Source organism: Castor canadensis, chromosome 5 (genome assembly GCF_047511655.1).
Source record: "Castor canadensis chromosome 5, mCasCan1.hap1v2, whole genome shotgun sequence".
Classification (NCBI taxonomy): domain Eukaryota; kingdom Metazoa; phylum Chordata; class Mammalia; order Rodentia; family Castoridae; genus Castor; species Castor canadensis.
In genome coordinates this window covers 113,337,836-113,351,899 of record NC_133390.1, presented here as the reverse complement: position 1 = coordinate 113,351,899, position 14,064 = coordinate 113,337,836, and the positions used below count along the sequence as shown (strand labels likewise).

The following is a 14,064-nucleotide window of genomic DNA, read 5'->3' as shown; positions in this document are numbered from 1 at the left end:
GAAAAGAGGCTAAGGTATCTCAGCATGGATTTTTATAGATCCAGATCGTTGCTTGGTTCTGATTAATCAGACACAGAAAGAAGCAGGCACAATAAAAAATACCAGTTCTTTCAGGAACATGCTAGTGGACAAGGACTGGCCTGGAATGGCTCGAAGATTCCAGAACTGCTAGGGCTGTTAGGAATTGGGCTTCTACTCATTCAAAATCACACTGCCTGAATCCCATTATGTGGACAGCATCCTAGGTGTCCAGGGTGGCAGAGATGGCACTCTGAGGAGTGACATTGGAGGATAAATCTCTCACCCTCCCCTCCCCCCAGGGACAAGCAGATATGATAAGGTAGAGGCTCATGGGAGCAGCCCCCACATAATAGTATGAGAGGAGAGATTGCAGTCAGTAGGTCTGGGGAGAGGAAGGGACAGCTTCATACCCCATCCCATCTTCCACAGCCCTTGGAAGCCCACAAAGAGTTACAGGTAGAAGCATGGAGGTAAGAGAAGGGGCAGGGCCGGTTGCCCCAGTGCCTCGGGAGCAAGGGGAGCCATGCACTAGGCAGATAGAATTGGGATTAGAGAACAGATGAGGCCAAAGGAAGACAATGGGTCCTCTCTGAAGAATCCTGGTGACAAAGGAGACTCTGGTGAAACTAAACATCCACAAATGACAGAACCAAGAGGGTCTTGATTAGGTCTCCATTAATGACAGCAGGTGCCCAGGTGCAGGTTGGAAGGTCTTTGTTCCCCTATCTCTCTTCCTTGTACCCAACCTGAGAGGCTGGCCTTGAATTTGTCCTTAGGAGGAAGAAGGCTGGGAGAGCACAGAAACAGATGAATCTCCCTTCCCTCAGCCACCAGCAACCAGGCCAGGGGTTAGGGAGAGGTTGGGGATACATGAGTTTCAGGTTAAAGTTCTAAAATGATTCCAGGAATTGGGGAAGGGGAAATAAAGGAGAATGGTGATATATTGGAAGTACTTTTGTAAATATCACAATGTACCCCCAGTACAACAATAAAAAAAATAGGTAATAAAAAAAGGTACAGAACTCCAGGAAAAAAATTAAGTTCCAAAATGGAATGGACCTCAACCAGAAGTAGACAGAAAGTAAGAGTCCACTCAAGATGGTGCGATGCGTCAGAAGCCTGAAAAAGTAACCATCGGAGAAAAATAAACAACTTCACAAAAACCTACACTAAGTTGGGAATGCTCAGAAAAACTGTTACAAGTGGAATGCCAATCAGGGAGAAAGAAAAAAAGAAAAAGAAAGAACTTTAACTTTAAAATATAGATAGCATTTCACTGACACTTGCATTGAGAATTTTGTACACTTCCAAAATATCAAAAACAACACATAGTGAGTCGTGGTGGTCCCACACCTGTAACACCAGCTGCATGGGAGGTCATAGGTAACAGGCATCAGGCCCTCAGCTCCGACCCCACCCCCCAACACCAGCGCACATTCCCAAGAGATTATAAAACAAGTATGGCTCATACCAGCTTATTTTAAAGGTGAGTTCCTTTGTGCTGTAAACTAGACATAAATACTCACTTCTGTAATGAAGGAATAGCTACGATTTGTCCCAAACGGGAAGAAGAAAAGAGTACAAAGGAATTTGGATTGATGTAGTAATTTAACTCACAGCAAATTCTCCAAATGCCTTTGTTTAAGAATAGGGTAAGCAGCATTGGAGGCCTGTCCCGAGTGGTAGAGCTCCTGCCAACAAGTGCAGTCATGGGTTCAAACCCCAGTAACAAAAAAGTTCAGTAAGCAAGGAAAGTAAAAAATAAAGCAGTTCTTAAGATTTTAGAACATAAGAGTATACAGCTCCTGATCTGCCCTGATCCTAGCATTTTGTTGATAAGAGAAACTTAGTCTCAAAGGGAACAACTTAACCAAAAGCAGCCCAGTTGGGGGCAGGCCCTGCACAGGGCCACATCTGGGACAGGCTCTGCCTCCCTTTGCCTAGACCTTCATTGTCTGCCTCTGCTGTCTTTTTAAGATGCACCTGAACCTCCAGACCTGAAATGATGTCTGGCCTCATGCTTTGCCTTGGTGGCCAGCATTGGAGCTGGAGAGAATTGAGGGCAGAGCTATAAAGCAATCTAGTTTGTGGCTGCCTCCAAAATTAGCTCTATCAAAACTTAGAAAATTTAAAAGTGCATTTCTCCCTTAAGGTTCATTTTCTTTCTTCTTCTTTTTTTTTTTTGTGTGTGTGTGTTGTTGTTAGCCCTTCCTCTGAACTTTTCCTTGAAGTTTTCCTTTTTCCCTGCAATGTTCTTCAAAAGTCTAAATATAATACTTTTAATCCTAGTGCTGCTCACAAAATCCCAGCTATCATTGCATTAATAGGAATTCTATATGCACAGACATAAAAGAGGATGTTTACAGTGACTGGTTAGAAAAGTGAGGCTTTGCCTCAGTAAAGAAATGCTGCTCTAACACAGAATCTAGCAATGCCCCAAACCCCTAAAGCAGGCAGGCTGCCGAGACTGTAACTTGCCAATAAACTGACCTAAATTAATTGGAACTCTAATTCACTTCTGCATAATTTCATTATCCTTTCATTTTTACAGTCAGGATCTGGCATTCTTCTCTCTTCTTCCAGTGAGGATGGAAATTCCAGTGAGGCAGCACTTCCCCACTCTCCTTTTTTAAATATAATCAACATTTGTTCTGAAAACTGTGTGTCAGTCCTAGCTGTCGGTCTCTCCATGGTCAGAAGGAGCCAATGACCATTCCTACACATGCACGCACACACACACACACACACACACACACACATACATATACCACACACAGACCACACACGTACATACACACATGCACACACACACACCACACACATATACATACATGCAAATATACATATACTACACACACAGCATACACAACACACACATATACACACATCATCACACATACACATAAAACACACATGCATACACACGTGCATGCACACATGTATACACATACATATACATTCATACATACACACATACTTACGTACATATACATACACACATATATGTACATATATACACACACCTCCTCCCTAGAAAAGAAAGGGAAGGTTTTAGCCAGTGTGACACTAACTACAAAGTTTATAATAATAAAAAAACTCCACCCCTCTTCATCACCATCTTTCTGACCTGTAGGACACTTCCATCTACCCCAGTGCCGGTGGGTGGCTACACAGAGACCTCAATGCTGCCATTGAAAGGAACTGGGAATCTGGCACATCCTCTTTGGCTCAATTAAAAGTAATTCCCTTAAAATTAACTAAATCAATTGGTTTCATCAGAAGGTAGACAAAGTGCAGATAAAGCAACATTCTGAAAAGACATGCTGCAGAAATATTTAATTAGAGAACTAATTACTTTAAATGTCATCCCTAGGTAGTAAAGGACTCTCATAACTCGGGTCAAAATGTTTTCTAATCTAGATTTGTGGTGGTTATTCAGCAACAGTCACATAACAACACAACAGCAACAGAAATAAAGTTCAATACATAAAAAGTTGGGATGATACCATGATAAACTTACAGGAAACAGGATTTTCCATTACCACGATTATATCCATTGGTGCACAAAAACACACATTAAGTTACCAACAAGCATATTTTACTAAGGAGCTCAAATGTTTGGAAAAGCCTATGTGCATAATGGTACATATTAATTGCAAGTGCCCCGATTATTGGTTTATGAATTAAGACTGTGTCCCAGGTCAAAAGATACGGCAACTCCCTACAATCAACAGAAACAGATTTTCTGTTTCTTTTTTTCTTTTCTTTTTTTTTTTTTTGTTTTTTTGGGGAGGCAGCACTGAGCTTTGAACTTACGGCCTCATGCTTGCTAGGCAGGTGCTTTTACCTCAAGCCACTTTGCCAGTGCAGGATCAGGCAATTTTTAAATCTTAATAATTCATAAATGGTTCATACTATACAAAATATTCTTTGCCCACATTTTTTCTCTATTGCAAATGTATCAAGAGAAGAAAAGTCAAGTAGGGGGAAAACCCAGCACCTAACTTCTTTTTTTTAATGTGTATGCGTGTGTGTGTGTGTGGTACTGGTGTTTGAACTTTCTTGCATTCTACCATTTAACCCACACCCCAAGCCCTTTTTGCTTTAGCTCTGTTTCAAATAGTCTTACGCCTTTGCCTAGGCCAGCGAGGAGTCATCCTGGACACCTCGGATACTACCCACAAAATGGGGCTCAGATACTGTTATTTTGGATGAGTGGAATCCCACACCTTAACAGCCCTAAGACTAGGTAGAAGGTCACGAGATTTACCTCAATGTAAGGAACACCTCCCCTGGCAACTCCCCCCTCCTCCTTCAGTAAGCTCCTATTCTAACAAGCATTGACCTTCTCAGAGGTGAAGAGACACCTTTCTGCCCGGAGCCACCATATCTCACACAGCGAAATCCAGAATGATACCGTATACTAACAGAAATAGCTAACACTACTACCGTATTATAAACCAGCAGAACCAGAATTCTAACTGGCTTTGATCCTTTTCTTCTTGACAGCACTTAATAGCTGTAAATCCTTTCAGAAGTAATTCTTGAATGCAAAAGAAGCAACCAATTCTTATTTTTAAGTGTTACACTGCCCCCTTGTGTATCTTGTGTTCAGTGAAAGGTTGCTCAGAAAATAGACTGATTATAATCCTCAGAAACTTCAAAGGAGTCCCAGAGGTTACAGCTAGAAAGAAACTCCAAATTTAGACCAATATGCTTATTTTACAAAGAAGAGAACTGCATTCCCTGAGGGGCTGTATAATTTGTTCAAGTTCATACACTGCTAGCTAACAACAGAGCAACACTGCTGAAAAAACTCAAAACTCCATGTTCATTTCTTTAGTAAAGTGAATGGCAGCCTGGAAGAGAAGAAATGGTGGGGTTTTAGAGAGGCAGATCATGGTTGACTTTCAGATCACCACTTCAAAACCTCCCCAATAGACTCAGTTTCTCCATCCATAAAATGGGATGAATGTATTGCAAAGATTTTTGAAAGGGTTTTATATAACAATGTTTATCAATCTTGTTACATAAATAACAATACAGAACATTCTAACTGGAATATAACTATAAAATACATTAAAATTGATCTCCAGTTATAGCCTTCAAGATCTCTGGATAAAGTCATTTAAAATGATGAAAATAATAATGAATTTAAGTCATTAAATGATAAAGCTTGGAAAAATAAAGCTAGCTCTTCTAAGTTCTGTGTTCTTCAACTACCATATTTACTCTCTTAAAACAAAGTTAGCTTGGCATAGTGGCACACGCCTATATTTCCAGCTACTTGAGAGGCTGAGGCACGAGGCTCACTTAAGCCCAGGAACTCAGGGATGGCCTAGGCAAAATGTCATACAGTGACACTGAGAGACAGAAGAAGCAATGAACAGGACCCTAAGATGAGGTTCAGACAAAGCAACACAGAACATCACTGCCACAATGGTCGGCCCCAGTTCCCATGCCTCCCCTGTCACAGGCTCTTTACCAGGGCAATATCAAGAGAGACAGCCTGAATGTCATGAAAAACAGGTCATGCTTAGGGGAGTTCACTTACAAGAAGGGGAGGGTAAGAGAAGGAAGTTAAGAAGGTGAATATGGTTGACGTGCTCTCTATAAAGGAATGAGTATAGAACTTTTAATCTTATTGATACTATTATTATAAGAAGGGACTAAGGTAGAAAGGAGAAAAATAGAGATGAACCAATTCGGGCTATAATACATATATACATTGGAAATGCCCTGTATAGCTATCTTAAACAAACAGAAATGTCTTTTTTTTTTTCATTCTTTTATAAAATCGGAGAAGAGGAGGGCAGAACAGGTCCTGTCTGTGGGGGTTGGGACCAGTGAGAGGAGGGAGGAAGTGGGGAAATGGTGAAGGAGGGTGAATATGGTGCAAATACTGTGTACACATGTATGTAAATAGAAAAATGACACCTGTTGAAACTATTCCAGGGGGGATGAAGGGGGCGAATTCAAGTATGATATATTTGATAGATTGTAAGAACTTTTGTAAATGCCACAATGTACACCCAGCACAAAAATAAAAGGAGAGAGAGAGAGTGCCAGCCTGGAAAGACAGGAATATTTGTTTTTGCCCTTGCAAATAATTAGCTATGTCAACTTGAGCAGTCGTTTCCCTTTCTTTACCTGTACAATAAAGTCATCCCTGCCTGGTAAGGTCTTACAGCCACGTTATACAAAGAACCTTAAAAAAAAACACTATATTCTCCCAACTGTTGAATAAGGTAAGTAAAGTGACATTTGTTGTCATAATTTAAAGCAACAATATACATTAAGTCTGTCACCAAACTGGGGAAGGAAACCAATCTGAGAACAATGAAAGTGGCTCGGATTATAGGATTGTGTTAAACAGGTCTCTCTCTGTCTGCTCCTCACAAAGTCTCCTCCCTCTACGATCCCATGTGCTTCTGTTGGGGACTACGCCAAAAATTCTGGCGCCACATAAATCTTTGTCTCTTATCAATTTTAGACAGGCGAATCCTGATAGCAGGATTGACGAGTTTACCCCTGACTATACACCACAAAACAAACAGGCGTCAGAAGGCTAAAGGCAATTCCTCTTAGTTTGCCATGAAAGTGACTAATATTGATTACACTCTGATTCATGGCTGTAGCAATCCACCCTGAGAGCGATGGTTAAGTACTGCACACTGCTTTGTTCTGTTTTGTTTTTTAATGTGACCTGATAGACAGGTAAGTTTTAAAGTCCCAAAGAACACCAATAAAAGTGAATGGTCTATTTTTTAATTAGTGTCTAAAACAGGTGGCCACGTGCACCCTTGTAAGATCTGAATTTGGAAGGCACACACCATGCTAGTATAAGCACTGATCGGTGATCCACAAATATTTATTGCACACTTACTGTGAGCTGAGGCCAAAATAATTACAAACATCACAAAGGAGTACTGCTGGAGTCTATAGAAGAAGAGGAAGGCACTGATATAAACTATCCTACAAGGTAGAAAGTGGGGCTGGGAAAATGACTCAAGAGGTAGAGTGCCCACCTAGCAAGTGCAAGGCCCTGAGTTCAAACCTCAATACTGCCAAAAATCCAAACAAAGTAGGAAGTGCTAAGAACATTATTGTTGATGTAGCTCCCATTGCTAATAACTGTGGGTAATGATGTACAAAGGGACTTTTTGGGTAATTAACCATAAACAAATTAACTCAAGCTCTTGGTTCAATCTAACAATTATACCATATTTGCATCCAGAATGCTAGAAGAAAAGCACTGTCAGAGACAAAATGAAAGATCCAACTCCAGAAATAAAATAGATGGCTCACCATGAAACACACTGTTGTCCACCAGAAAATGCCTGCGGTACTGCACACAGCTCCTTTTCTCCAAGTTCCAGTAACTCATTGTCAGCGGATTTCTGGCACAGCATCAAAACCAAATTGCCCTGTCAAAGGAAACAGAATGAGACAGAAATGAAAAAAATGGCAGCCATACGCTCACAGAAGGCCATCAGTTCCCTAGCATTAGGAGGCAACACACACAGCTACAACTTTTCCACACATAAAGTCAGAATCCCCCAGGCCCTAAGAAATTTCCCACAAGTCTTCCCAGGGGCTAGAAGATCATTTAGCATAGGAGAACAGGAACCTGTTCCAACTGCACCTTTTAGGGCTCAAAGTTACTGCTGTCTCCTGGGAAAATAAATCTACCATCAGGAAGCAAGTTTCAGGACTGGTTTATGTGCTCCAGGCATGACCCAAACCAGCCAGTGTTGGTAACCTTCAGGAAAGGTCAGTTGCAGGTAGGGAAGCTATCAATCCCAACTCTGGAATTTTGTGTTAGTACCATTCTGGTGGACTGGTGGAAGTGTTATAAGTTAAATTCAGTAACACAGCTTGCCTGCCTCCTTTTGGATTTTGCAGGTGTTCAGTTAGGACCACTAGGAACTGGATGTGCGCAGGCTGAACTTCTAGTGTAAGCAGAGGCAGGCCAGGCCTCCAGCACAGTGAGCTAGCAGTGCCTGCTAAGACTTCCACCTCTGCAGACACAGAGAAACACAATGCTAACCAGAGCAGGAACTTGAAAAGCAGAGATCGGAGCTGATGAATTCAACTCCTCCAAAAGCTGATGTGCATGACCCGGAACAAGGCCCCCTTTGTTCACGGGATTTGGCTAAAGCAACCTCTCGGAATTTCAGCCTCTTTTCTGCTTACAGAATGAAGCTGGGCAAAACCAAGCAAGGCTGGAACAAAGTAAAGCCCACAGGTGGGAAGCAACTTGTCATCTGTCCTATTAGAGCAATCTAGAGTTTTGTAAAAGCACCCCAAGATGAAGTCAGTGGCTTAATGAAAAAAGTGAAATATCATGGTGTTACCGCTCTGTTACTGGAACAGCTGGTGAAGGATCCTAAAGCTTTTGTTCATTTCTCCTTGCCTCCCTGAGGCTCATCCTTAAAAAAGGGGTCTCACCCAGCTCAGTCTGTCCTACCTTTTCTCAGGCTCCCTTCCTGGAAACCAGCCCCCACCCCACCTCATTCTCACCTACCTAATTCTGACTGCTTATCCTACTCCCTAAGGCTGAGAGAGCCCCACACAGTGGTGCATGTAAAACGTGATAGAAAATAGTTGGTTACAGAAACAACCCCACCTGTGCCCTCTCCCCAGACAAACTTCAATGTGTAAAGATGTCTTCTTTTTTAAAAGAAATTATTAAGACTGGGAGGTGACTCAGTCACTGCACATGCTAAGGTCCTGGGTTCAATAACCAGCACCAAAAATAAAGTAGTTACATACGTTCACTACTTTAAAAAAAAAACTTACACAATACTAAAATTCACCAAATTTTTTTAAAATATGGAAGTCTCCTTTTTCCTTCATTTCCTGTCCCTGTCTTCAAATCATTATTTTTGTTTGTTGTATATCATTTTATGTGCTTAAGTGAACATACACGTTTATATTTTTGAAGTCTTCCTTATTTCTAACAAAAAAATACCTTTTTCCAAGAATTAGAAACAATTTTCAGTAATATCAGTTGTAGCTATTTCCTAGAAGAAGTGAATTTGTGATTTACATTAGAAATAGTTTAACTTCTGTGGAATTAAAGAGAACCTTACCTATAGCTATGCTCCTTTTTCCCTACTTTCTTTGTTTTGTAGTTTCATTTGTCACTATGATCATGCCAGTCCAAGAGGAAGGCAGCAGGATCCTAAGTCAAAATAACAATGTATGCATGCACATATGCGACTTTCATTTGACCCTTATTAATCTACCAAGACAGATATTGTTATCTTCGTGTACCTCATAAAAGAGAAGACAGTGTTAAGAGAAATTGATTTGCCCATGCTGCTAGGAGAAGGCCAAAATGGGACTTGAAATCATATCATCAGATTCCAAACCCACAGTTCTAGCCATGATAGGGCAGGAGGAGCTAGGCTATTGTAGAATAAGTATGATGTTTTAAAATATGTCTTGCAAATTCTTACACATTCTTCCCTTTAAGACATAGAATCTAAATTTACCTTCCCTTGAATATGGACTAGACTCTGACTTTTTTCCCCCTCTTCAGACACAGTCTTGCTAAGTTGCTTGGGATGGATTTGAACTTGCAATCCTACTGCCTCAGCCTCCAGAGGAGCTAGGATTACAAGCAGGGACTCCAGCTAGAACTTGGCTCAATGACTCATTTCCAACAACAAAATCAGCTGTAATTGGTGCTATGAGTCTTCCAAGAGAAGGACTTAAAAAGTAAATCTCTTCTGCCTGATTCCCCTCTCTCAGGATGTGTGCCTTGAGAATCCAGTCACTAAGTTGTAAGGAGGCCAGGTTTAAATGTTGCCGCTGACAGGCCCAGCTGGGCCCTCGGCCAATAGCCAGCATCAACCACAGACATGTGCTACAGTATCAGTGTTTGTGTCCCCCAAAAAACATTCATATAATGAGATCATATTTTAAAACTTTTTGAATTAGCATGCATTAATAGGAAGGGATTTCATTGTGATAACCACACATGCGTACGTGCTCACTCCTCCATTATACTTCCATTCCTTCCCCTCTTCCCCAAGGAATTAGGAAGTGGAGCATTGGGAAGTGGTCCCTCACGGGGACCAGTGTCTTTCTATGAGAACCTGGGAGCTGACTCACTCTTTCTGCCAAGTGAGGACACAGCAAGTCAGCAGTGTGCAACTCAGAAGAGGGTCCACACCAGATACCAAATCTGCTTCAGTCTTGGACTTTCCAGCTTCCAGAACTAGAGAGAAGTTTCTATTATTCATAAGCCACCCAGTCAGTGGTATTTTGTTATAGCAGCCCAAATGGATTAAGACAACATGAGAATGAATGAACGTGCAGATGATTCTAAGCCTAAGTCTTCAAGTCTTCCAGGAGCAGAAACAAACCATCCCTTTGGTGTCCCAACTGCACATCTGTTCCATAGGAACACTGAAAGATAATAAATAATTGTTTTAGATACTACAAGCCAGGCTGGGGTGTGGCTTAAGTGATAGAGTACCTGCCTAACAAGTGAGAGGCCCAAAGTCCAAACCCTGGTACTGCAAACATTTTTTAAAAGTATGTAGAAATATGAGCTATGAGCTACCATAACTTACAACACAGCAACAGATAATGAATCAGGTAACATCTTCAGAAACAGCCAGTCAAGACTGGGGCCTTCGATCCCTTGAGTACAGAAAGGAAAACCCTCAGAACTGTGTGTAATGTTGAGGAACTAGATAGAATACAGGAATCTCTCCAGTTTACCTGAAATTCTGTAACGCACACTAAAGTCTCATAACTCCGTCTCCTGATTACCCAACACCTACTATGTTTCAGGAATTATGATCAGTGCCTGTCAATCTTGACTACACACTAGAATTGCCAGGGAAACTTAAACACCCCCCAATCCCAAGCCACACCTCCGCCAATTACATCAGACTCTCCAGGGTGGGCACTGGTTGGTGGTAAAGCTGCACAGGTGATTCTAAAAAGCAGTCAAGGGCTAAGAGCGAGCTTTATGTATATTACCTCTTCTCTTTGAAGAAACTCTGCTGGGCAGTGTTTTTAGAAGAAGAAGAGGGTTGATCAAGAGCACAAAACTGAGTACTGAGTACTGAACCCCATAAGCCTCCAGGCTATGTACCTCCTTACTGTAGTCACTTGCTTAGTGCTTTCCTCCTCTGGAACATTCTCTACTGAAGGACAGGAGCAGGAGCTGAGCTCCTCTGATTGCCGGACCCAGGCCTCACAACCTGCAGGCCCTCACCTTACCACATACTGCACCACCTGGGTTTCTGCTGGCGGGAGATGGATAAGCAGACGCACTCGCTCTGGCCTCCAGAACCAGGGCAAATTGTTTCCAAATTTAGAAATAGCAGAGGTGAAGATTATGAATGGAGTGACTAGGTTTGGGGCAGGGGAAGAGAGCTGTGCAATCCAACCATCTTCGCCTCAACCAGATTTAAAAGAAGCAGGGCCTAGTACCAAGGAGAAGCAACTGGAAGTGGTGTTAGCCATCAACTAGGCAAAGCTCTCATGGTATAGTCAAAAGGAAACCGAGGCCCAGAAAGGAGGTGTGGCTTGCAAGATACCCGAGTTCTCTTGAATGTTCCATGGCCCGTCTGTAGTTATGCACTGCACCTACCCAGTTTAAAGTTATCTGGTCAAGAATGATGGAGTAACTCAAGTGGTAGCACACCAGCCAAGCAAGTATGAGACCCTGAGTTCAAATCCCAGTACTACCAAAAAGAAACGATAAAGTTATGTGGTCAATATCCAGGCAAAAATGTTTTTAAATTGATTGCTTTTTTTCTAACTTTCTTTGGTGCTTACAAAATACTCCATATCCTAAGAGGTTTAGCTAATATACATATTACATCTTAGGATTCTAGATGTACATGTTATAAATAGAGCTATAGATTTATGTTCTTTATAGAACACATGGATTCCTAATCTTTACAATGATTTACAAAATTAATAATTTACAATGACTAATAACTTACAGTGTATAGAAATAATTGGTTTAATAATTAGTTTAAAAAGAGTTTTATTTCTCGTCTTTGTAAGAGTTAGGGTGTCATGATGTTGAGCAAGCTGACCCCAAACTCTTTTTTTTTTTAATGTGTCTTTTTTTTTTTTCATTTTTCTTTTATTATTCATATGTGCATACAAGGCTTGGTTCATTTCTCCCCCCTGCCCCCACCCCCTCCCTTACCACCCACTCCGCCCCCTCCCTCTCCCCCCACTCAATATCCAGCAGAAATTATTTTGCCCTTATTTCTAATTTTGTTGTAGAGAGAGTATAAGCAATAATAGGAAGGAACAAGGGGTTTTGCTGGTTGAGATAAGGATAGCTATACAGGGCATTGACTCACATTGATTTCCTGTGCGTGGGTGTTACCTTCTAGGTTAATTCTTTTTGATCTAACCTTTTCTCTAGTTCCTGTTCCCCTATTCCTATTGGCCTCAGTTGCTTTAAGGTATCTGCTTTAGTTTCTCTGCGTTAAGGGCAACAAATGCTAGCTAGTTTTTTAGGTGTCTTACCTATCCTCACCCCTCCCTTGTGTGCTCTCGCTTTTATCATGTGCTCATAGTCCAATCCCCTTGTTGTGTTTGCCCTTGATCTAATGTCCACATATGAGGGAGAACATACGATGACCCCAAACTCTTGAGCACAACCAGTTCCCGGGCCTCAGCCTGGCCTCACCACCACCACCTGCTTAGCACCTAGGACTACAAGCCTGACGGGAATTTTTTTTTTTTAATGAATGGTAAAGCTACAGCAGGTAATATTATCCATATATGCTTCATTTTCATCTTTTGTGATTTTTTTCCTTTTTATTAATTTGAAATATATAGAAAAGCTCAAAAACATTCACTTTATATCACTCATTACCCAGAGACAACTACTATGGATGCTGGCCTATTTTTTAAAGAAACACAAAGTAGACCCTACTCTTTTGTAGCCCACCCTTTCCACTTACTCACCTGCTAACATGTTGTGGTACACTAGGCACACCAATGAATGTAGTTCCACAGAATCTAACAGCGATTTGAAAAGGAAAGTTAGTCAACTCGACTGCAAAAACTCTAAGGCAGCCATAATGACTAGAAAGAACCATATGTAAGCACATAGAGAAGACTATATTTCAGATGGACTAAAAAGTACTTAAAAAGCTGAAATGCTCCTAAGCTCATTTTATAAATAAGATACTTCATTCTACATTTTTTTTTTACTCTTGCCATTTTTGTTTAGTTACGTGACTAAAATTGCCAATGTCAAGCTACAAAGCAGTCAGAAAACTGAGACATTAAAACACCACCGACAAAGAAATATTAAAAATCCAAGGACGGCACTTTGAATAGTAACCATGTCAATACTTTTAAAACTCTATAAAGAAGAACTGTCCTTCACATCATGCCTACTTAACACACTCCAGCAGCTCCACAGTGGTGGGTGTCTGCTGACTCTCTCCCCTCCCTGAAAACAGCACCCCAGTGTTCCTCAAAGAAACTCCTACTTCCTGTCTAAGAGATTTCGGCGTTAGCAGCTCCATCCCAATTCGGGTACACATGTGGCTTAGGCCTGACAAATTAGAGCTGCATCCACAAGGCCAAAGCGCAGGAGATACTAATGCCCCTCCCAGATCCTGGGTCAGGTGGATTTCTGTGGGAACTACTGGAAAAGAGAATTTTTTTTTTTTTTTTTTTTTTTTGGCCATACTGGTGTTTGAACTGAGGGCCTCATGCTTGCTATGCTAGGCAGTCCATCTACCACTTGAGCCACTCTGCCAGCCCAGAAAATTCTTTTTCTGTTAGGCTTGAAGTTGGGGAGATGCAAGCCTAGAAGCCTAGGCTATAGCAAAGGGTGAAGGAAGGTGAATGTGGTGGAAATATATGAATATATATGTGCTCATGTATAAAAATGGAAAAATGAGACCTGCTGAAACTGTTCTAAGAATGGGAGGAGGGGAAACATAGGAAAATGATGGAGGGGTGAATTAAACTGAGATATATTGTAACGCTTTTGTAAATGTCACAATGTATCCCCTGTACAACAATATTATAATA

General features: G+C 41.3%; 2 protein-coding genes across 8 annotated transcripts in view; both read right to left on the bottom strand.

Annotated features, from left to right (window-relative positions):
• The window catches only part of C5H3orf33 (chromosome 5 C3orf33 homolog), a 369,083-nt gene that overhangs the window by 285,561 nt on the left and 69,458 nt on the right, over positions 1-14,064 (bottom strand). The window lies entirely within an intron of this gene.
• Plch1 (phospholipase C eta 1) overlaps positions 1-14,064 on the bottom strand; it is a 220,706-nt gene that overhangs the window by 180,016 nt on the left and 26,626 nt on the right. For all 7 annotated transcript variants that reach the window (XM_074073931.1, XM_074073933.1, XM_074073936.1 and 4 more), the window contains one exon: positions 7,330-7,448. In XM_074073931.1, coding sequence (XP_073930032.1) covers positions 7,330-7,408 — 79 coding nt within the window. In that variant the 5' untranslated portion in view covers positions 7,409-7,448. The remainder of the gene's footprint in view (positions 1-7,329; positions 7,449-14,064) is intronic.